Source organism: Phodopus roborovskii, unplaced genomic scaffold, assembly GCF_943737965.1.
Source record: "Phodopus roborovskii unplaced genomic scaffold, PHOROB, whole genome shotgun sequence".
In the NCBI taxonomy this organism is placed as follows: domain Eukaryota; kingdom Metazoa; phylum Chordata; class Mammalia; order Rodentia; family Cricetidae; genus Phodopus; species Phodopus roborovskii.
The window spans coordinates 5,870,599-5,896,075 of NW_026126413.1; the positions used below are offsets into that span (position 1 = coordinate 5,870,599).

The 25,477-nt window shown below is 38.8% G+C and overlaps 1 protein-coding gene across 2 annotated transcripts in view; it reads right to left on the reverse strand.

The window, feature by feature from the left end:
- The window catches only part of Zfyve16 (zinc finger FYVE-type containing 16), a 46,678-nt gene extending 23,784 nt beyond the window's left edge, over positions 1-22,894 (reverse strand). The window contains exons 1-6 of one of the 2 annotated variants that reach the window (XM_051182966.1): positions 22,737-22,894; positions 12,861-12,968; positions 9,733-11,966; positions 8,230-8,326; positions 5,306-5,467; positions 2,738-2,880 (exon numbers count right to left, since the gene is read on the reverse strand). In XM_051182966.1, coding sequence (XP_051038923.1) covers positions 2,738-2,880; positions 5,306-5,467; positions 8,230-8,326; positions 9,733-11,966; positions 12,861-12,930 — 2,706 coding nt within the window. In that variant the 5' untranslated portion in view covers positions 12,931-12,968; positions 22,737-22,894. The remainder of the gene's footprint in view (positions 1-2,737; positions 2,881-5,305; positions 5,468-8,229; positions 8,327-9,732; positions 11,967-12,860; positions 12,969-22,736) is intronic. The other variant, XM_051182967.1, reaches the window with a different exon arrangement.
- Positions 22,895-25,477: the final 2,583 nt, after the last annotated feature.

Genomic DNA, 25,477 nt, shown 5'->3' on the forward strand with positions numbered 1-25,477 from the left:
GATTGAGATCAATGCTAGCTAAGGAATATGCCACCTTTGGTAACTACTCTTGTCTGCTCAAGACCTTTTACTTGCAGATGGTATGTACTACATGCCTTCTACTTAAACCTGGTACAGTGTGTAAACTGAAGCAGAAATATCACCAAATACTTTCTGGAATGCATGGAAACCATTAAGTTAACATCAATTTAAGATAAATTATGAGTCTCACAATGCAGTTCAGGGACTACTGCCGTCCACAACATCATTTCAGAGAGACAATGCTGTCCTAGATTTTTTTCATAGAACCCAAAGAGTGAGTCACACACAGTGCACCATACATGGAGGCAAAGCTGAAACGATGCCACTGGCTACTGAAGTGATCTGGTTTCAAATATCCTTTGTCTTAAAATAGTGCCTCCTATTGTCTTATACAGTACACAGTTTATAGGATCATTATTATTATTTGTTTGTTTTTGTTTTTCGAGACAGGATTTCTCTGTATTCTTTAGAGCCTGTCCTAGAACTCGTTCTGTAGACCAGGCTGGACTCGAACTCACAGAAATCTGCCTGCCTCTACTTCCTGAGTGCTGCTGTAAAGGTGTGCGCCACCAAGGCCCGGCTAGGTTCATGTATGTATGTATGTATGTATGTATGTATGTATGTATATGTATTATATATATATATATTCTTATTTTACATATCAATCCCAATTCCCCCTCTCTCCCTCCCATGTCCCCCAACCCCCTCCCATCTCATCCTCCCCCCACTCCACAGGGAGGGTGATGCCTTCCAGGAGGGATCATCAAAATATGTCAATCATTTGGAGTAGTGACTAGGCCCTCCCTCCTGCCTCTAGGCTAAGGGAGTATCTCTCCATGGGGAATATGCTCCCAAAGTCCTTTCGTGCACCAAGGATACATCCTGGTTCCACTGTCAGAGGTCCCTTAGACTGCCCAGGCCTTCTAACTGAGACCCATGTTCAGTGGGTCTGAGTCAGTCATATGCCAGATTCCCAGCTATCAGTCTGGGAGCCCATGAGCTCCCCCTTGTTCAGATCAGCTGTCTCTGTGGGTTTCTGTAGCCTTGAAAGGATAATACTCAACTTTATATGGAAGAACAAAAGACCCAGGGTAGCCAAAATAACCCTATACAATAAAGGAACTTCAGGAGGCATCACCATCCCGGACTTCAAGCTCTATTATAGAGCTATAGTCCTGAAAACAGCTTGGTATTGGCACAAAAATAGACAGGTAGACCAATGAAATCAAATTAAAAATCCTGATATTAACCCACATACCTACGAACACCTGATTTTTGACAAAACAGCTAAAATTATACAATGGAAGGAGGAAAGCATCTTCAACAAATGGTGCTGGCACAACTGGATGATGGTGTGTAGAAGACTACAGATAGACCCATGTCTATCACAATGCACAAAACTTAAGTCCAAATGGATCAGAGACCGCAACATAAATCCAGCCACACTGAATCTCTTAGAAGAGAAAGTGGGAGGTATCCTTGAACAAACTGGTACTGGAGACTGCTTCCTGAACATAACACCAATAGCACAGACACTGAGATCAAAATTAATAAACGGGACCTCCTAAAACTGAGAAGCTTCTGTAAGGCAAAGAACACAATCAACTAGACAAAACAACAGCCCACAGACTGGGAAAAGATCTTCACCAACCCTACATCTGACAGAGGGCTGATCTCCAAAATATACAAAGAACTCAAGAAACTAGTCACCAACACCAAATAACCCTATTAAAAAGTGGGGTAAAGAACTGAATAGAGAATTCTCAATAGAGGAATCTAAAATAGCTGAAATACACTTAAGAAAGTGCTCAACATCCTTAGCCATCGGGGAAATGCAAATCAAAACAACTCTGAGATACCAACTTACTCCTGTCAGAATGGCTAAAATTAGAAACACCAATGACAGATTATGCTGAATGGGTTCATTATTTTTAATTAAGAAATATTTTAGTCTTTTCTATCTTGGTTTTAAAAACAATTACAAATACATAAAACCTACATAACATAATCTTTGGGGTTCTATGTAACATTTAAAGTTTTTGAAGAGGTTCTGAGGTTTTTGTTTAAAAACTGAGAGTCACTGCCAGAAACAAATATTAAAAAGGGTAAAACAGGGCTGGAGAGATGGCTAGCAGTTAGAGGAGTGCTCGCTGCTCTTGCAGAGGACCAGAGTTTGATAGCAGCACACTGGGTGGCTCAAAACCACCTATAGCTCAGCTCCAGGGAATCAAGTGCCCTCTGGCTTCTATGGGTGGTTGCACATACATGAACATACCCATACAGACAGACACAGACACATAAATTAAAACCAAAATAAGTATTTCAAAGGGTAAAATTTAAAATCTATTAATATCAATCTAAGCATATCTCAGATTTTAAAAATCAAGGTTTTATAAAAAGCAAGTCTGAACACACAAAAGTTATGTTTACGTTGTAGCAATTTACTAAGTGAGCAATAACACAATATCTTAAAAAAGTATTAAAAAAACTTTACTACTACAAAATGCTAATGGCCTTTCTGAGCTGTTGGAAACCTGAGGCTCATTAATAATGCAGTTTGCAAAATGTTGTCTTAAGAGAAGCACAACACAGCAAAATATGCACACATATATCTCCTGTCAAGGCATCCAAAGGATAAGTACACTAATATTCACAGGAGGAATCGTCTACAAATAAAATGTCATGTAACATAAGTTGCCTTATCTAGACTCCTTACTGTGGGCACATCAGGTAAGACAGGACTAAAGTCATCCGAGCATCTTTTACTTCCAGATGATAGTTTCGTTGTATCAGCAACCTCACCATTAGGCAGTATGCCATCTGCAAACCACACTCTCTTCTGTTCTTTGGAGCCTGGACCTAAAATGAGTTGGAAAGGTAAGCTGTTTCAGTTTGGCAATACTGCAGTGAAACAATTCCAAATAAGTCAGTTAATGTTTTCAGAATCCTTTTGCCATTCATGGTAAGTCCTATAATCTCAGGGCTGTAGCATCCTAGGGAAAATGGCTTTAATAATTCATGTACCCCAAGCAAAGTCCATGCCTATCTAGTTCACACCAAGAAAGAGCAGTAGGACAGCTATAGCCATGGGAGTCACATGCTCTGAAAGGAAGGAAAAATATTATACTTGTGGACAGTGGGAAGACATAGGCCTCTATTACCGAAATGAAGTATGTATGGCGTAGCACGTCAAGTCAGCTCTCCACAGACAAAACAAAGCACTGAGAAAATGACTTAATAGTTTCAAAGGTTAGGGTCCAACGTGGCTTAGTTCCATTTCCACGGGCTTGTGACCATGATGGTGAAGATGTAGCAAAGCAGAGCTGCCCACCTCATGGTGGCCCGGAAGCAGAGAAAGATACAAAACAAGGAAAAGACAAGATGCAACCTTTCCGGGGAGGTCCCCAGTGCTCTAATTCCTCCAGCTAAGCCCACCTTCTATTCTGCCACCTCTCATAAGATCATCAAGGATGAAGCCGTCAATAGATCAGCTCACTGATTAGCTCAGAACCCTAGAAACCCAACCACTTCTCTAAAACCTGGCATCTGAACAATGTACTGGGGACCAAGCCTTCAACACATTGTCTTTAGGGGCATGTCACATCAAAACCATAACAAACAGTGACTCAATACAACTTAAGGCTGAGTAAGCTGCAGAGATGAAAAGCAGAGATAAGAACATAACAGATAAGCAAAGAAAATCATACAGATAACAGAAAAAACTAAGTGAAAAAAAGTGTGAAGAACAGGAAAGTGGATCACTTATGTATTCAAGAGATCTTTTTGTATTTTAATTTAATATAGAAACATTAACACTGTAGTTCTTATAACATGGGCCATAAACCTTATTAATACTCATTACTGTTTCCTCTCTAATCTAGAGGAAGTGTCTATTTATAAGCAAGAATACTTGTTTTTTGTTTTGTTAGAAAGTATCTACACAGAAGTTTAAAAAAATTAAAGTCAGATGACTTCAAAACAATATAAAAATACAAGTAGTTTTATGCTACTTTTTAAAATGGAGAAGACATGGAAAAAGTTGGAATTATGTATATGTATTTGCAATATGGGTGGGTGCATTAAACAAGGTAACTTTCTTACATACAATAGTCTGATAACAGTTTAGGTTGTTGATATAAGAACATATAAATCACTTTAGATACAAATTTATTATCTTTAGGGTTAAAATACCCAATTTCATAACTACATCTTTGTTCAGATTATAAACAGAAAATAGCTACTGAGTGATAATCCAATCCCCTCAAAATGTCAGAAGAATCAAATTTATCTTCAACTGATATGTACAGTTATTTTTTAAAATGTTAGTCTTTGCTTCCAAAACAAATATATGTGAATATATACTGGCCCTCTATGAGATTGAAAATGGCCACAGCTAGAACAATAGTAGATAATTCAAAGGTTTAAAGTAGATTTTGTGGTAATGCATGTCTGTAACCAATGAGTCATAGAAGGTTATTTGAGTTCAGAACCTGAGACTAACTTGAGTCTTAAAAACTAAAGATAATAAATAACAGCTTGTTATTGTGGTAAAACACACAATTAGAAAGAGTTATTTACTTGATATCCCTAGAAGCCCAGCCCCCTGGACTATACTGAGCTCTCGGGTGCTACGTTGAAAGTGTGGAAGCTGCAAATCTTAGCAGTCTTTGCTCTCTGACTCACTGTGATCACATTATGCCAGATGCAGGGAGTGGTGAGGGAGACCAAATGTGGAAAGGGAGGATTCTTTCTGCCCTCCTTCCTTGTTGCAGGGTCCCTATAGAAGTAGTAATAGCAGCAGCAGCAGCAGCAACAGCAGCAGCAGACACATTGCATGTCCCATAACTTTTCATCACTCCTAACATCAACTCTAGATGCTCCTTCAGCTTCCTGGGCACCAGCCATAAGAGACTCCCTTGATGCTTCCAGTATTTTGTCATATGACATTTTCCCAGAGATCACAGCTTCAGACATATGTCGCTTTAGCTGCTAACCCCCATGTCTGAGAGCTAAGCACCACCAGGTACCCTCTCTAAATGCTACTATTGCTTTCTCCCTTTTCATCCCCAAGTCCTAGTGGTGGCAGCAGCTGCTTTCTGCAGTTATTTATCTATGAGACTCCTGAGCAGGTCTCCAGTCTCCATCATACATGATTAACCAATTCCCTGTATACATTCCTCCTGACCTTAACTGGTTTCTCTTTGCTATCTAGGCTCTGACTGCCAGAGCATTTCTATTTGATAACTAATCCTAGGTGTAAACCACAGCAGTTTACCCTGGTTACCTTCAACATTTGGTTGTTTCAGTGCTGAGATGGGCAAAGTTGTAGGTGAAAGTATACTGGATGTGTGGGTCTCCTCAAGTGGCTGGGTGGTGGCACAATCTTTAGAATGATTAGACTTAAGACAAGAACCACTGGGACTCATCATCCTTTCAAATGCCTGAGCTATAAAGGGGGAAAGAATAGTATTAAAAATGCATGTTTTTTTAAACTTTCAAGAAAGCTCTAATAGATATTTGATTTTTCAAGTTGTAAGGAGAAAGAAATAAATGGCCAATCAAGAGAAAGTGGTACTTGATAAAGATGTCCGAGTGACTAGTACAGGCTCCTTTCTTTAGTTGGCAGCACTCCACTTCATTAAGTTATAGATGAGTTATTTCGATATTTTTAATTATGTATGCTTGGTATCTATTACAGAAAATCATCTTTATTGAGTATGAGTATCTGTTTTGCCCTTTTAATCCTAGAATCTACCTACTAGCAACATGCTGCAGAATGATTCTTTAAGACCTAAATAATTATTTCCTAGTATAATAGTCAGTTTAAATCCTTTATGGTTTTCTAATTGGAGTTATCTGAATGACAGGTCCTGTGGGTTCTACATCCCTAGTCTCATCTCTCAGTATAACCCACAGACTCACAAGGAGCCAGCGACCTGAGCCTCCTTGTTCTTCACGTTCAGCAAGTACAGCTTGGCTGTCTGTTCTCTCTTCAGATTCTCACACAGATCCAGTCTATTTCTTTCAAGTCCCTAGTCACATGTCATATTATCATAAAGTACTATTACGGCCACTAATCTGTTTCTATCTTTGTACATTTTAAGTTCAGGGTATTATTATCATCTGATGGCTTCTCTATTTACTATCCCCTTTTCTCCACATTCAATAATTCTACATCAACAGAACATCTATTTTGTTCTCAGCTGTAACTCCAGAATACAGAACATCACTGAATAATCTTCCAATACAAAAGCACAGTACTGGCAATGCCATCTTCAGCCCTTCTCTAAACTGAATGACCGTAAGTGCTACCACAGCTACAATCTTTCTTACCATCACTGCATCAGAGCACTTTGGAAACTGTTTCCACTAACCAGTAAGAGCCACACACTTTACATTCTACCAGACAGCATTCACATGCTGACAGAACTCACACAATCTCAGCAACCTTCTCACTGTTCACAATTTCTATTCAATCTTTTCTTCCATCCTTCATTGACTTCATCATACAACCTTTGAATCATCTTTTTCATATATGATAACATTGTTTAAATGATCACTTCCATAATTTTCTAGCCTATAGTTGACATTTTCTTGTAATATATAACTCCTTATATATTACTGTAATACATATACTGTAATAATAGCTCCTTAAATGAAAACTATGTAAGATGTTGAAACAGAATAAAAACAAGTATCTAAATAAATTCATTGCGTGCGTGCGTGTGTGTGTCCCTCTGTGTGTGTGTGTCCCTCTGTGTGTGTGTGTGTGTGTGTGTGTGTCTGTGTGTGTGTGTCTGTGTGTGTGTTGATGGGAATTAAACTTGTGGTCTTGTATATGCTAGAACAAGCACTCTACCATTGAGCTACATTTCTATTCCTCTACATTATATCCTTGATAGACAAAAATTTTATCTTGGTATTTTGTTAAGTCTCTTTAATGAGCATAACTTTCTCTCTCTTGGATTGTATAGTCAGAATATCTCTTCCCAAAATCTGACCTGGTAACTCAAATTTTCATGGCTTTTGAAGTAGGAACCTTTATGTGGGAACTTCCCCTAAAATTTGAATTCTAGTAAACTGCTTGGGCTAATAGCATTGGCAGCTGTCGTCTAGGCTACAGATACACTGCAAGAAGAAAAGCAATTATAAGCGTGTAGCTTCTTAATAAACAATGGCTAAAACATAAAAATATTTTTTAATTATATTCTATTATCTTCCAGAGTATAGGTCAACAGCAGGGAGTAGAACAGCTTACCTCGGGCTAACAGACTCACATCAGAGCTTTTTGGAGAATTGCTGAAAAAATTTATCTTCATTCAAAAGAGAAAAACAAATTATTATCAGGTATTTATTCCCCTGGCTAATAGGAACTAGCTAGTTCATAGGCCTGGTCAAAAAATGGTCAAGTAATTTTTGTTGGGAATTAAACTGTCAACAAATCTTTGAAAATACAAGAATTACTCAAAAGAACAGACATTAGCTAGGGGTGAAAGCACAACATCACACACACACACACACACACACTCTCTCTCTCTCACACACTCACAAACACACACACACACACACACACCAACAACAACAATAATAACAACAAAAAACAAAACAAAACCCTGTGGGAACTCAAAGAAGACCACTGCTGAAAATGGAAACTAGTTAAAGACCAAGAAACAATGGGTACACACACATTTAACATTCTAAAACTGAGAATGGAAAAAGATGAGACCAAAATGTACCAACAGTATGGTGGTCCTATGAGTTTATATAATCATATTTAATACCTTATCTCTCATTCTCATTTCAGGCAACTGTCTAAAGGATAAGAACTACTACCTTGCCTTTAACATTAATATATAATGCTGAGAACCAATAAGTAGCTACTTGTATGAATGTTTCCATTAAGATGATAAGGATGACAGTGACGATCAAACAGTAGGGAGATGAAATGCAGCACTTAGGAACTTAGTACCTGTTAAAAGGTAATGAACTGCCACTCCAGAACCTGAATGCTTCCTTTCCACACTGGTAGTGTTAATTGTGAGAGTGGAACAAAAAGAGAAACCAAGCCTTGGGATGTCCCACCTAAGCCAAATAAGTCAACACTAGGTCCTTGCCTTAAGAAAATAAAGAAGTTTATCTTTGTCACAATCCAGTTACTCTTAATATATATTCATGTAGTGGAAGAAAACATGTCAGGTTAATACTCACCTTTATTAATAGTCTCATAGCAGACTACACATACTCTTGCTTCCTTTTCTAGATACTGAAGCTTACATTTCCTGTTACAACAGACACCACAAAATACCTACAAAGAATAAAATACTACATTTGTTTTTGTCTCAAGTATATTTATTAGAAGCAGGGGGTAGGAGCTCAAAACCTAATAAGCTGAAACATTTCTTATTATGTGACTCATTTTTCTAATCACTATAATCATAAATAGAACTATTTAACTTTACTTAACTTAAATTTACTTTAACTTAAATAAGCATGATAGCTAATCTTGACTGCCGATATTAATTGGAACGAGAGATGTCCAGGTGTTCTGGGTATGTCTGTGAGGGTATTTCCAGACAAGACTGGCAACCAGAATAACTAGGAAAGGAGACAGACATACCCTGGATCTGAACACCACTGCCCAATAGACTGGAGGCCTGGCAAGCATAAGAGTGGAATAGAAAGGCAGCAGTGAGGACAAACCATCCCTCCTGCATCTATCTCCTGATGCTGTGACAACAGACTCAACCCTTCAGCCACACCGTTGACTCTCCAGGGACCCCAGGCTTCACAGCAACTGCACTACCTGCCTACGCATCAGATGACCACTGCTGGACTAATGAGCCTACCATCACATCTAATAAATCCCTTTATAATTACACACATACATACATGTTTATCCATAAATATATATATATATATATATGAATTGTTCTTCTAGAGAACTCTAATGCAAGGAATATTTTGTAATTTCTAGTCATATTTCTGATGAGGAAAACTTTTTGAATCAATTATGTTAGCTGGAAGGCAATAAAATTTTTCTTTAATAAATCTGTCTATGAATTGAAAAGCTTCCTGTAGCAGCTAAATACATAATTTAGTGATACTGAGCTTGCCTACAATTTACAAGGACATTATTTTGCTAAGATGTAGTAGTTTGAACACAAATCAACATATAACTGAAAAGTGCTAAATAAAAAAGCACACCAGCTTTTAAAGACAATTTCTTTAGAGTTTATAGACAGCATATTTATCCTCAATAAGAACACAAATAAGCCAACTGTTATTCTAGTGTTTTCCTAGGTAGTGACCAGGAAACTGGCTGCAATGGAAGTATTTAAAGACAGGGGGATCCACTGAGCTTGGAACATCTGTCAGTACTAGAGAACATAAACACTTGGAGCAGCAGTTCTCAACCTGTAGGTTACAACCCTTTGGGGTCACAAATCAGATATCCTGCCTATCAGATATTTACACTGCAATTCATAACAGTAGCAAAATTACAATTATAACGTAACAACAAACAATTTTATGGCTGGGGGTCACCTTAGCATGAGTATTAAAGTATTAAAGGGTCACAGCTCTAGGAAGGTTGAGAATCACTGACCTAACAGGATAACAAAGTAACTCAGAATCTGCCTGTTGTGAGAGGACCTAGTTTCAATAGCAGGAACCATAAACGACTAATAAAAAGCCAACATTTTAATAACTTACTTTCCCACATGCTCGGCAGTGGTGTCGCCGTTTTGTAAAAGTGAATTTGACTTGGCAGTTCATACAGTTTGGAGCTTCTGAATCAGGAACCCAAGTAGGTTGTTTCTGGCCCAAAACCAAACCTTCTTTGCAAATGCTTTCAGGCAGAGAATCCTTGTTTGCAGTTACAAAACTGGATCCACCCTCAATATTACTTTCTATGTCAATGTAATTGGAATTGAAGCTAACCTGAGAATCAGGTATATGGTCGGCAGAGCAAGTGGAGACAGCAATAGCATTTGCTGTGCTTGCCTCACTTTCTGGCACATCTTGGATGTCTGGCTTACTCAGTTCCTTTGAACTCCTTGTCCCTGGTGGAAGGCTAAGAAGTTGCTTAGGTCTGGCCCCTCCAACAGCTTGGGTGTTAATACTAGAGACTGGCAATTCATTCGCTGTGTCAGACTTACTGGCTGGAACTATACTTTCCCCTGCAGAAGCATCACCATTTTCCACTCTGTTTTCTTTATCAATTGTTTCACAAATCACAATATCTCCATTTTCACCAGCGGCTCCAGCTTCAGCATTGAAATATGTATCACCGGCACTTTCATCATTTAATCTTTGCATATCTATCTGATTCATCTGAGACTGTGAATCATTTAATCTGTCTTCAAAAGACATTGTGTTAGGGTCCTGAAGACACTGTTCTTTCAGGAAAGCGTCTAGTTCAGCATCACTGATTAGTGTACCACTTCTTATGCTTTCATCAATATTGAAGTAATCTAACTCCTGTCCGTCCATATCACTGCTGGCAAAGGTGAGCCCTTCATATCTGTCAGGAGACTCTGAGGCATTCGAAGCATAGAGTGCCATTTGAGACTCTGCAGCTGCAGAAGAGCTGGTATCCTCAGGGTACTCCAAAGATTCACCATGGATTACCATCTGTTCAGGTTCAACCTTCCCATCCTCTTTCTTTTCCTTTACTGACTGAAGAAACATGCTTTTACACTTTTCCTTTTTCAAAATATCTGCCTCCCTAAGGATGTCCCCATCTAAAACAGTATTCTTCTGTACTTCTTCAAGCAGAGTCCTTACATCTTTCTGATCTTCACACTTATCAGGAGGTAAAAAATCACCACACACATTATTGTCAATTAAGGGTTCACACAAAAACCCAGACGATGAAAGACAGGGCAGTGAAGAGGATACACCTTCCCTTGGAACATGCAAAGATGAAGAAGAAATCTGGACTGTATCATCATTGTCTTTAAGGTCTAAGTTTCTTGAGTCTTTTTTTACTAACTGTTTCATAAGTACAGCAGTACTGTCTTCCTGAAATGAAGGGTCAAGTAACTTGAAGTTTTCATCTTTTGAATTTGGGTCACTTAGGCATAACCCTTCATTTTTTTGAAGATTGTAAGGCCTAGCAATTGTGTTACTGCCTTCCTCTAAACACTCTGTATTTATGACTGCCACATCCACTCTCTCTTCTGCCAAACAGCCATCACCTTTTAAAACCTCACATGGAAGCCTCTTGTACTGTGGGTTATCTTTGGCATTAGTTGTTTCAGAACTTTGTTCAGTCAAAGTAGACGAAACGTCAAAATCAATTGTTTCTAACTCATTAGGGACCTTTTCATCCTTTAAATTTTCTGTTCCACTATATTTACAAGAATCGGAAAGTGCTGTGTCTACTTTTACACCCAATTCTTTAATCCTACTAATAGCTCTGTTTTGTAGGCCAGAGTTGATGTCATTCTGTTCTTCTCCAACAACATTAGTACCATGGTCTAATGCAGAGACAGTGAGAGCATCTGAAACTGAAGACAAATCCAATGCGATTAAAGCATCTACACTAGACTTAGAGTCATCTGGCAATAACTTCTTAATGTCTTCTTCACTATTGGTGGCATGTACTAAGTTACCCATGTCACTTATCAAGTCACAGACAGGTTTACTACATCTTCTCATACATGAAAGCTGGATTTCATCTGAAGTACTAGCATCTACCGAAGAAAGAAGATCAAGTCCTGTTACATTTTTTTCATTCTGTCTACAAGTTGACCCCTCATGTGTTTCCTTGTTGAGGAAAGTCTCATTTGTTTCAGAGCCTGTTTCTGATGAGGCACAACTACCACCACATCTTTGGTCCTTCGGCAACAGTAAAACTAGCTGTGGAGAGGCTGGTTCTGAAGAAACTGAACAGTGATTAGAAGCATATACATTCTGTGCATCTTGGAGATAATCTTGTTTATCTAGTGAAAAATAGAGACACAAAGCTATTCAGAATAAAATAAAAATTAGAAAGATACACTTCCTAGAACTTTCAATCAACTTTTTATTTGCTCTGAACTGCTGTAGTTTTTACTTGATGCAGTAGTCATAAGATGACAGAAACACTGTCAACAACTCAGCTATACTATAAACCAAACCAGAAGAGGCTGAGAGCTATCTTTTCTTTAGCTCTTTGTATTCTGTCATTGTCCTAATTGGTTTTTTGTAAACTTGACACAAGCTAGAGTCATCTGGGAAAAGGAACCCAATTAAGAAAATGCCTCCGCCATATGGCCTTGATTAATGGTTGGTGCGAGAGGGCCCAGCCCACTGTGGGTGACTAGTCCTGACAGTGGATCTGGGTTGTATAAAGGAGCAAGGTGCAAGCCATGAGGAACAAGCCATTAAGCAGCACTCCTCCACCGGTTCTGCTTCATTCCTGCCTCAAATCCCTACCCTGACTTCCTTTCATGGTGGAATATCCACTCTAAGGTGAGACAAACTCTTTCCTCCGCAAGGCATTTCAACGGTCATGGTATTTATCACAGCAACAGAAATCTAGCTAGGGTAGCCCTCCCGCTTCCTAACTTCATTCTGAGGAAATGTCATCTCTTATAGTAATGACATCTCAACTTATAGAGCTCCACCAAATTGCTTTGATCTTCCTCATGAAGATTTTCTTCTAACCAAGTTTGTATCTAAACAATAACTTTTATTTTTGGCTATTGATCCTACTGGCATAAGAATAAACCAATTATGTTATAATGAAATAGGCAAACTTTTTAGATAACATAACAATGTGACCAAGATTGAAACCAAATTTTGCTAAAGGGATATTTTAAGATTCTAGTAGCAAAGCAGAAAAACCAACAAACCTGGGTTCTGCTCAAAATCATCAAGAAGTTTGTCCAAGTCACTGACTGCTGCTTTAAAGTAACTGTCCATCCTACCTGTAGGCTTACTCAGAATTTAATTCTTGTAGCCTAGAAAATAAAAAGTACAATATTATATTTAATTTTCTACCATACAAATATTATGCTATCAAAGTAGAAAGAAAAATAAAATTAAAGCTGGGCATTGTGGCATATGCCTTTAATCCTAGCACTCAGGAGGCAGAGGCAGGTGGATCTCTATGAGTTCCAGATCAGCCTGGTCTACACAGCAAGTTCTAGGTCAGTCAGAACTGTTACACAGAGTCTTGAAAAGCCAAATACATACATACATACATAAATAAACAAAAAGTAAATGTAAGCAGTATTCCTTTTCCATAACATAGGTAGAACATGCTCTCTCCATGAAAGTGACAAGAAAGGCAACTTTTACACACAACATCTACACACACACAATCCTGTATGGGAGAGGGGGCAGTGAGTGTGTGAAGCATGCACATAAGTGTGCAAGTGGAAACCAAAGGTCAATCCACATTTTCCTCTGTCACTCTCAACTCACTGACTTAAAAAAGGTCTCCCACCCAGCCTACAATCCACAACCCCAGAGAAGCCAGAACCCTCTTCCAGAAACAGATGGGAGCTGATGCAGAAATCCACAACTAACCAATGGGCCCAGCTCCTGGAGTACAATCGAAGTGAGGGAGGAGGAATAATGTGAACAAAGAAGTGGGGAAACCCACAGAATCAGCAGACCCGAGCTAGTGAGAGATCACTGACTCAGGTCTGACAAATGGGGAACCTGCATAAGACTGAACTAAATATAGGTGACAATGGTGCAGCTGAGGCAGTTTATGAGGTCACTGGCAGTGGGTCCAAGATCTAACTCTAATGCAGAAACTGACTTAGCGGAGCCTACTCTATATGGAGAGATACCTTGCTCACTCTAGACATAAGGATGTGGGAGTGGAGAGGTACCTTGGTCCTGCCTCAAGGACATGATGAGACAAACTTAGCAGACTTCCTAGGGGGGAGCAGGAGAAGAGGAGAAAGGAGGAACTGGAATTAGAATATAAAAAATTTAAAAAAAGGTCTCCCACAGAACATTTCAGCAAAGTGGGTTGGCCAGCAAGCTCTAAGGATCTACCTGTCCCATACCATCAGGTTTACAGGTGTACATAGCCACGCCTGCCTTTAACATGGCTTCTATAACTTCAAGCTTATGTCCTAATCCTGCATGGCACACAATCTTTCTCACTGACTTATCTCTCCAGTCCAGTATTATTAATTTTAAAATCATATCTAAATAATTCACAAGTCAGACTAACAATGAAAGGCTACAAATACAAATATATAAAATATACACTCTGTCGAGTAGCTGAGGCAGAGACCATGGCAAGACTGCCAGTGACCATCAGAAGGGAAGAAGCCACGCCAAGGGGCTCTTTCTGCTTAAATTGGATAAATGAACGTCAGAACAATGAAGAACACACAGAACTGAAAACAAATCAAATAAAATTTAAAAACCAAGCACTCATAGTAACATTAAGCTCAAAACCAAAGAACCCAATCTACTGGAAGGCTGCTAGGGTACTATTACTCTAAAAACTAATGAAATGAAGAAAATTAGCAGAGAATTATTCTTTCACTTATTTACAGAATACACTTCCAGATAATACTATAGTTACTGAGAGAACATTCTTTAGGTAAGAATTCTAGTAAATAAGTGCAGAAGGATTTAAACTTTAAAAAAATCTTTTAATAGCTCTTAATGCAATAAATGAGCTATGCAACTGTTATCAATAAATGTTAAAACTTTAGAGGGGATGTCTGATGGGGACTTCCTGATGTTAGGGTTGGGTCAGTACACTACAATCCAGTAATCAGTTTACCATCAATAATTGGAAGAACACCATCACACAGAACATGAGCCTGGGTCTAATCAAATCTGAAAACTAATTATATATTTCCAGGAAATTCAGTCATATAAAGGCAGCTAAAGCATTTAGAAAAGCAACTATACAAATTAACCCAGAAAGTAGAAGACTATGTTCTTCAAGCTGCCTGTGGTGAATGACCAGTTTGTTGGGGACAAAAAAAAAAAAGACCTTCCCAAGTACTGCTAACTATCATTTTTGTAATGCACAATAAAGCTATGCAAATTTTGTAAGAATACATATAAACAAAGGGATATGATAATTAAATATATTCAAATGTTGCTTGGCATAGAGAATGAACAAGAGTGACATAAGGGTTTTTAAGAACTCATTATGATTCAACTAAGGCTATTGATGATTCAGAAGTGGAGAAAACAATGACAGATACCACTTGGGGGTGGGGAGAAAATCACAGAGAAATGAGGAAGAGATAAATATAAAACAGAAATTTAGAAATCCAACAAGAGAATAGAGTTCCATAAGGGGAAAGGAGTATGGGAAAATTTCTTTTGAAGGCAATGCCAGGAATTTTTTCCAGGATTCATAAAAAATTGAACAGATAAAAATAATACAGCATATCACAATAAAACAGAAATTCACACTTTTATGCACATTACAGGAAAACAACTAAACTCCAAAAAGCAGCCAGAGAGAAAAGGTCATTTCAAAGTTACAATTATGCTAAGAACAAGCTTAAACCAAGGAATATTTCAGAAGTATTTTCAATAACAATGCATGGCATCTCAATTCAATAGAGCCTGTTAGATCTTGTTTCCATTTTCAAATAAACCATTATATTATATAAATAAAATTGTCAAAAAAAAACAAACAAACAGATATTTAGTCAGTGAAGGGAATTTAGAGGAAGAAACAATGCAGGAAAGAAAACACCAAGACATATTCTGAGAGGAAGAGTCTTCTACGCAACTACGAAACAGGAGCACAGAACCATAAGGAAGGAACATAGGGACAACAGCTGATCTTAAAATCTTAGAAGTTGGAGAGACTCAGTAAAAACAATTCTTTCACCAGAAGCAGGGTTCAATATATTCATTAAAAACAAACAAACTTGAAATCAACAGTTTAAACTTTCATTTTGGGAAACTATATTGAAAAACCAATTTATCCTAAATTAGAAATAGGAGAAAAAATGAAAACTAAAGAATGCTGACATTCTAAGTATAGACCACCTAACTGGCACTCATGTATTTATATGTGTTTTCTTCTTTTTTTTAAAAAAAAAAAATTGTTTTTATTTGTTTAGATTTTTGGCAGGACCTCATCTAGCCATATATATATAATCTCCAATCCAAGGATGACAATGAACTCCCTACCATTTGCCTCTACTTCTCCAATGCTCCTGTTACAGCTGTACACCACCACTTGGAAAAGAATGCATGAGTGAATTCATTCACAACTGCCTAAAGGTGGAAGCAACCACAACCATGTATCTTTGATTGCCACACGAATAAATGAACCATGGTGCATATTATTATTTAGTGAAATGTGTTAACCAAGTCACAAAACACAGGAATGATCTCTAAACACATATTGCTAAATACAAGAATCCATATTTACTCCATGATCCAATTACATGCATTCTGGGAAAGTAAGGCTATAGAGACAATGAACATGCCAGTGGTTGCTAATAGTCTGGAACTCGGGAGAGGTGGATACAATAGATGTTTCATGGGAATAAAGCTACCTCTATGATACTGCAATGGTGAACCAAGAGAAAAAACACTTGAAAGCACCTATAGAACTTTATACCACAAACAATACACCGCAATATACACAATACAAAAAAGTATTAGCTAGACATGGTAGCTCATGCCTATAATCCTAGCACTTGGGAATCTATGGCAGGACGATTGCAGCATGTTCAAGGTTTATCTAGGTTACACAGTAAGTACCAGGCCAGGGCTATAGAGCAAGATCCTGACAAAAACCCAAAGTCAAAAGTTGTTACAAATGTATGAAACAATGCCATTACAGGGTAAAGGAAAGGTACTGACTTTTGGAAGTAAGTATTTAAGACTAAAAGCAAAAGGAACACAACACAGACTCTTCTATTTCCTATAGTAACTACTAATTTTATATCCTTGTAGGGAGTTATGTAAGTTACAGTTAATGCTACCATCTGGAGTAACTTTCTCCTGGGATTTAAACATCCATAGGATAGGGCCTAGTATTTTATTCACTCATGTATTCAGTGTTCCCTCCCCACCCCCAATTTTTTTTGTTATTTTACATGTACAGGTGATTTGCCTACATATTTGTCTGTGTACCACATGAATAGCTGAAGAGTTGTCAGATCCCCTGGAATTGAGTTATACGCAGTTGTGAGCCACACATGTGCTGGGAATTGAACCCAGGTCCTCTTAAAGAGCAGCCAGTGCTCTTAATTGATGAACCATTGCTCTGGCCTAATATACAGTGTATCTATCAGTACCCATCATGTAAGGTATGCTACTGAGTAAATATAAGAACTTCCAGAGAAAAGTAACAGAATTGGTTATCATTCTGGCATTACACTTCTCAACAATAACAACAGAGCAAAGGAACATTGGAGCCATCCCTCTAAAATTCTAAAAGTAACAAATCAGCTAAGTGTGATGGTTAAAATATTGTCTAGACATACTGAAAGGGGTGTTCTACAAATATGATAGAGGCCCCAAGGAACAGAAAAACTTGAGTCTAGGAAACAAGCTATTCCATATCAGAGAGACACAATGGAATTCATACAAGATGACAAGATGGTAGCCCAGGAAAACTGCTATATTTTAGGACCAGAAACAGAAGCTAGGCACCACAAATCTGATGAAATATACTACAAAGCAAAGACATTAATGTATACATTTGAACCTACTCATAGGTGAATAGCATATCTTGTCTGAGGTGTTAAAATCCCAAAGAATATAAGCTACAAATTAAAAAAATATATGAGCCGGGAAGCAGTGGCAGGCAGATCTCTGAGTTCAAAGCCGCCATGGTCAACAGAGTGAGTTTTAGGACAGCCAGGGCTACACAGGGGAACCCTGTCTTGAAAAATAAACCAACAAACAAAGATATGAAATATATTCATAAAGATGCATGAGAGGTAGATATAAAAAAATAAAGTTACTTCTAACTCTAGGAAAGTGGTAATTACATAATGATACAAACACAAAGTAATTCAGTTAACATGTAACTAGCTAGAGAATACCAGGGGAAAGAATGTGCATTGCAGTGTTCAAACAGAAGAGTGGAAGCAGCAAATCTGACTCCTATAAACTATAACTAGAATAGGGTAGGATTGTGGAGGAGAGATAACTATACAGATAAATATGCTATTTAAACATCTGGAGGTTTAAAAAAAAAATGAGGTTATTGCCACTGAAGCAGCCTGTTCAGTTTTGTGAGAGAATTCTTTACTGCCCTAAGGCATCTACATCTAGTAACAAAATAACTTCATTTGCAGGCATTAAAAGTACTATTATTTGTATCATCCATGGGAGAACCCAGAAATAGTTCCTGAAACCATTTTCTGTGTTCTATGATTCACACAGGGAGCCTAGACTAAGATAGGTTCCTCTGGAGAGTAGAATTCTGCATCAGAACAAGAAAAGGTAAGTACGTTTTTCATTACAGACCTCTAGTATCTTCTAAATCTTTATGTAGGGTATGGTTACTCCACCCCTTTTGGAGACATGATCACACAATGTAGCTCTGGCTAGCCTTGCTGACCTTGACTATAGAAATATGCCTGCCTCTGCCTCTTGAGCATTAGGATTGAAGGCATATGCATCATACTAATTATTTTTTTAACAAAAAATTAAAATTAAATATAATGGCAAAAAAAAAAAAATAGGCCAGGAGTGGTGACATATGTTTGTAATCCCAACTCAGGAAGGAGAGACAGGAGGATCCTGTAAATTCAAGACCTGCCAATCTAATTTACATAGCAAATTCTAGTCCAGCCAGCAATACATAGTGAGACACTGTCCCACAAAACCAAAGTAAATGAATAAGTACATTCATATTTGAAAGAGTAAAGAAGCTCTGAATATGGAATGTCTTTAAAAAAAAGAAAAACTATCACCAACTGGGTGGTGGTGGCACATGCCTTTAATCCCAGTACCTAGGAGGCAGAGGCAAGCAGATCTCTGAGTTTGAGACCAGCCTGGACTACAGAGTGAGTTCCAAGGCAGCCAGAGCTACACAGAGAAACCCTGTCTCAGAAAACAAAAACTATCACCAAAAGTTCTAAAACAGTTTCTCACTAGCAAAATCCAGGTTTTTTTTTTTGTTTGTTTGTTTGTTTTGTTTTGTCTTATTTTTTTAACAAACCAAAGAATCCATTAAAGAACATCTATTTATAGAACATCTCAACATAGTAACTAACACACTGCTAAGCATTATATTATTTGAAGTGCCAAAAGTACAGGAAACAATACAATTCAATTTATAAAATGTATGACAATGCAAATACTTTATATTGGGATCTTTTTAACATGAAGTACTACTAAGCTGTGGATTTTCTCATTTCAACCAAACAAAAGGTACTTTTGGTCTAGCAATCTATTATAAATAGGAGAAACAAACAAAATGTACAATATACTCTATATTTTAAAGTTTGTGCATAGAAGCACTGACAGGATTATTTTTAAGTCTCCTGTATAAGCTCATGACATTTATTTTTTCTACTTATCTGTTTATTTGTGTGGGTATGAAGGTCAGAAGGAAACTTCCAGAAAGGAATAATTCTGTCCTTCCATCATGTGTCTTAGGAGCAAACACCTCAGGCTCCCGGGCTGCACCTATACCCATTAAGCCATCCTGTCAGCCCAATGATGACCTGAGATATTTTTACTAACTTGGCCATTTATATACTTTCAGATTTCCAAACAAATTTTATAATATTCAGTTTTATAAGTGGTTTTAAAAGTCTCTTCATGGTTTAAAAAAAAAATGGTGGCAACAGGGAAGATTAATAATAAAAAACAATAATGAAACCTAAAATTGCTAAAGTGAGAGACAATGAGGACATGAGCAGAGACTGAGGTGAAGAAGAAAAGAAACAAAAAAAAAAAAAAAAATAGCTAAAAAACCTGAACTTTTCGAGATTGAAACAAAGGAAAGGGCTGGAATTAGCACAGGTTCCCAGTGTGGGAGACTTGGCAGACCGATGGAGATACACTGACCGTCACAGACAATTCAAGAGGAACAGGAAGAAGGGAGACACATGAGACTACTATGTGAAGTACCTTGAGAACATCCTGGGGAAGATGTCCAAGTGGCTGTTGAATGTAAGGACCTGGAATGCAGAAAAGAGTCTGAGATAGAGACTGGGAAACTGGCAACACATAGCTGTTAAAGGAAGTAACCTAGGAAAAGAATTCAAGAGCACAGGCGCCTGACACTAGACGGCTAATGATCCCTAAACTTGTCTAGATAAAGCTATGTCCTGGGTTACACATACTTCTGTAGACAATATCCAATATGCAGTGTGGAATGAAAGAAAATCACAAAACTCTATACAATAAACATCCATTCTCTACAGTTAAGATACTATCCAGACAGTTAATTAAGATCGTATTAGCAAAGGGGAAAATATAGAGGAACAAATACCAGACTAAATTTAGAACTGGTATTTATGTAAACCTTTCAGAGCTCTACTTTTTATTTTTATGTTATTTATTTATTTATTTATTTATTTATTTTGGTTTTTCAAGACAGGGTTTCTCTGTAGGTTTCAGAAACTGTCCTGGAACTCTCTTTGAAGACCAGGATGGCCTGGAAATCACAGAGATCTGCCTGCCTCTGCCTCCTGAATGCTGGGATTAAAGGTGGGTGCCACCACCGCCTGCCAAAGAGACATGAACTCTTGTATAGAAACATAAAATTTATTTTCCTTAGAAATGATATAATGTAGCCTCACAATATAAAAATAATAAAAACCTGTTAAAAAGGCTCCTGGACACTAGAATGCAAGTGGGTAAAATAAATTATATGGAAAGACAATATGACCATGAAAAGATTCAATATACATTGAATCATTAAGATTTAAAAATACCATTGGTTGCTTGCTAAGTTGAAACAAAGTTTTTTTTTTTTAAATATAATAAAATACTTGATGTTGGTGAGGTATGGGTTTTAAGAAAGAATCTCAACTGCTACTGACAGAAAATGATACGGTCTCTCAAGCAAACGATGTAACAATATGTAGAAATAGTCTTGGGGGGGGGGGAAATCACAATTATCTCTTTAAATTCAAGAAAATAACCCAAAACCACAGAAAAAATATGCAGATATTTTATCAATCATTAGGTGAAATAATTCAAACAAATGACCTGGGAACCCAAAAGAAAATTATGAAAATCATCCAAGTTAATTCCTATGTCTATGAAAACAGAAGAAGGGGGGCAGGGTGGGAGACAGAACTCTAAGACCTAGCAATTCAACCTGCAGATAAACGCTAGCACCCATGGGCAAGAACACACAAACTTCCAATGCTGCACAGTTTGTAAGTGAGAAGCACATGAGAACAGACTATTTAATAGAAGAATGCTTAAATCAGTTGCTCTCTGCTTTGCTGAGAAAACAGGTCTTCTCTTTTCTAACCGAGTGACTACGCAAAGACAAGTTTTCCTCACGGGCTTTAAACAAGCCAGTGCCCCAAGACCAACCTAGAAATACAAGCCTTCAGCTGTTTTCTATGACGCCAGACATTAAAGTGACTTGCTTCCAAGTAAAACAATACCTTCCTGCTCCCTAAACTTAGTTTTGGAAAGAGAGTTGGTTTACAATCTAGATACTTAGTAAGTACATCAATGGTTTTACTTTTACCTAGCTTTATTATTGAGACAGCAATTTACTGTGTAGCCCAGGCTGGTTTGTAGCTCAGTCCTCCTGACTCCACAGTTACTTGCTGGGGTTATAGTCACTATAATACTACTGGGAAATGAATACGTGAAAAAAAATAAAAAAGAATTTTCTGAGTTTTAATTTCCAAAATGGTAAATACACTGCACTAGTAATTATTTTTTTTCCAATTGTCATTACCCTCAATCATAGGGATACTATGTATAACACAGAATTATGATTGGAATAAAAGGGATTTAGTGAAGTAGCTACTTCAAAAGATGCTTTTGCTCATATATTACGTGTATAGTAAAAAGGAAATCGGTTATGTATAAGGCTTTAAAAAAAAAAAAAAGATGGGGGGGGGGGTGGAGGCTAAGCAACCTGATCCTTAAGTTTAAAATGTAATGGGAGCAAAAAGGACAAAAGAAAAATATCCAAATATTAAGCGGCTGACTTTTGTATGGAAGAACTCCACCATCCCTTATCCTTTGCTGTCACTTTTAAATAGCTTACCACTAAATACGTAGTTGAATATCTAAGACAGAGAAAAGAGAAGTTACGTGAAAAATCAGAGCTCTGATTCAAGCCATTAAACTTTCGCCCACTCAAGAAACGCCAAACTCTAGGAGAGTAAATGACGGAACCCGATGACATCACTAAATTATTCTTTGAATAAAAGGATGAACTTAATATTAAATTTACGGGCTGGCTTCCTGACCTGTCCAACCAAGAAGATAGATGGGTCGGGCATGTAACCATTTGCAATCACGGTCGCACAAACAGGTTAACGGCTAAAAAAGTCATCTTATCAGAAGCACTAGAAAGAAAAGGCAGCGGGGGCGGACACTAGGACATCCCTGCGACGGGGGCGGCGGCCACAACCGGCGAGGACTAGCGGGGGCCAGTGCGCTCCGGGCCGGGCCGGGCCTGCGGTGGGGTCGGGTATCCAGGCTGCACAGCGCCCAGCGGGTCCCCGAGGAAGGCAAGGCCCAGCCGTCGGAGCCCGGCAAGCCCGCCGCCACCCCGCCCCTCCGCCCGCAGCACGCTGAGGAGAGGCCGGCGGCGGCTCCGGGGCTCTTACCTCCCCACACCCCGCCGAGCTCTAGGGGACTCGACGCGATGCCGCAGTGAGGCGTGAAGAGCGACCGGGTCGCGGCACCACGGACTGCGCGACGCCGACCCAGAGCCCGTCCCCTGCCGACCCAGCAGACCGGCGCGCAGGCGCAGAGGAGGCACCCAGCTGCCACGCCCCCTCCGGGAGGCTAGGCCTCTGCGCGTGCGCGCTGCCCGGGTCCGAGCTGGCGCGCCGGAAGTGGCTGAGCGGCTCTGCTGCAGGCTGGAGCCTTGACGCGGCGAAGTACTCTGTGCGGCTGGGCTCGGGGGTCGACTGGAGCCACAGCCTAGCTGACGCGGCGCTCCGGTTTGCATGCCGTGTCTCACTCCCAGCAGTTCCCAAGTGCGGGTCCCCGGCGACGGAGTGGCCGACCCCGCCCTCCCCTCTGCCTGTACTTCTGCATTGCCATCCGGTTGTGGCCTCCAGAGCTGCTGCTGTCTAAAAAACAGAAGCAGGCTAACTTCTGAACGCCACTGGCGCGTTGTCTGCTTTGGCCTTCGTCATTTTCACCCCGAGTTTTCTAAGTTCAAAGCGAGAGAAGGGAAAACTAGGATCCGGTCCTGCTCTGGGACAGCTGGCACGCCTCCGCTTTCAAGATTGCAAGCTTTATCACTGTGATTTGTGTTCAGAGACTTCGCTTCCTCAATCAGCAATTTGAATAGTTTGTGAACCTTCGGGGATACTGAATCTCCAGTTTTGGTTTTTCTAAACTCTTGAAATGGAATTGAGTGTGATTCAACTCAAGAGCAAAACTTATGGTTTCCTGAAATGATGTGTATGATCTATGACAGATAATGCAGAAGACATGCTTTGCTTACATTACCTCATTAATTTTAAAGAGTAATTCCACAAAGTACAGTGTGCACTTTCTCTATTACACGTTGGACACTGTTCACAGGTAAATGGGTCCATCACATTTTTAGAAACCTCAATTCAGAAGCAGCAACTCATGTATGCAAATTCATATTAGGGACAAAAGTATCTATATAGTATATTGTAAAGACAAGAGACATTTGAAAATAAAACATCAACACTTACTAGTACATCAATTCACAAAATTGCAAAGATGTCTACCACATTTTATCTATGTTCAAACTCAATAATAATAAAGACAGAAGTAGTGTATTCTCTATAAATCTGATTTACCAATTTGTTTAACTTATGGATGAATTTCACTGGTGAAAATGATGTGGATACTCTCATACCCTGGTGTGGATATAAGTTAAGAAAGATTCAGATATAAAGTAGTTCATTTGAAAGTTGTCAAATCCTATCAAGGACCTTACAAATTTCATATGACCTAAATAAATGATTTCCCAGTAGCAATTGTAAAAATGTTCTTTAGAACAAAACTTTTTGTATGCAAAAATATTTATCACGACTTTTTAATTGACAAAAGGACTAACTAATGAGATGGTTTGGTGGGCTTAAGTGTTTGCCATGCAAATCTGACACCTAAATTTGAATCCTCAGAACCTGCTTAGTAGCCAGTTGCAGTAGTTTAATCCCCAGGCACACCAATAAGGAGAAGGGAGGTAAAGACAAAATTTCAGAAACTCATAGGCTAGGTAGGATGCTTCCCTCCTAGGTACCAGTCATTTTTCTTGTCTTTTTTCCTGCCTCACTTATGATTAGGAGTGTGTTCTTGATCACTGAAACTAAGAAACCAGTCCCTATTCCCTCCTTCCCTTTTCACTCTCTGAATTTGAATTCTAGTCCTATCACTTATTAGCTGTGTGACCGAAATTGCTAGGCTTAAACACTGATAGAGACTGATAGAAACAATATGTAGCTTGAGATATCCACGTAGCATGATTAAATGGGGAACTCAAACGAATCATCTCTGCTGTGGTGACTTTACTCCTTCTGTGAGCTGTTGGATTCTATTCATGTTGGTATACCAGTGCATATCAATGTCCTTCAAACATAATTAAAAACTGACTTTCTGTGGCTGGAGATTCAGTGTTCATCACTCAAGTAGCAGCCCATACCCAACAGTCTGCAAGTCCAGTTCTGGGGGAGCCAACACCCTGGGCACATGAGTGATGCACAGACATATATATTCGAGCAAAACATTCATACACATAAAAGAAAATGAATGTTTAAAATGCTGACTCTCTTAACCTAGAACAAGTCTTTCATTTTTTGCTTTTTAGATAACAGGGTTTCTCTGTGACTTTTGGAACCTGTCCTGGAATTCACTCTCTGGACCAGGTTAGCCTCAAACTGACAGCCTGCCTCTACCTCCAGAGTGCTGGGATTAGCCACCACTGCCACCACCACTGCCTGGCTAAAACAAGCCTTGACTGCTAATCTATGCAATTGTCACCTCCAAAAGACCTGGAGTTCTTGTTTTGGTGATTTTTGTTGTGTGTTTGTGTTTTTCAAGGCCTGATGGAAAATATCAATAGTGCCAGGGTCAATTTAACCAGCAAATGGTTTAAAACCAATGCTTCCAATTCCTGGTCAGCAGTTCCTTTTTCTCTGGTGACTACAATGCAAACTAAACTTTGTACCAAGCAGCAATACACAAGCAGTTAAGGGGACAGACATCTACAATAGCAGTTTACAGAGCACACACAGAGTGACATTTCACACCCACAGATTCATCCAGAAAGAACCTGCAGTCACTCCTTATCACTGCTTTACAAATAGGTGTTATTTATTGACCACCTACTACTTTTTAGCCCGTAAGTGAGACAAGCAGC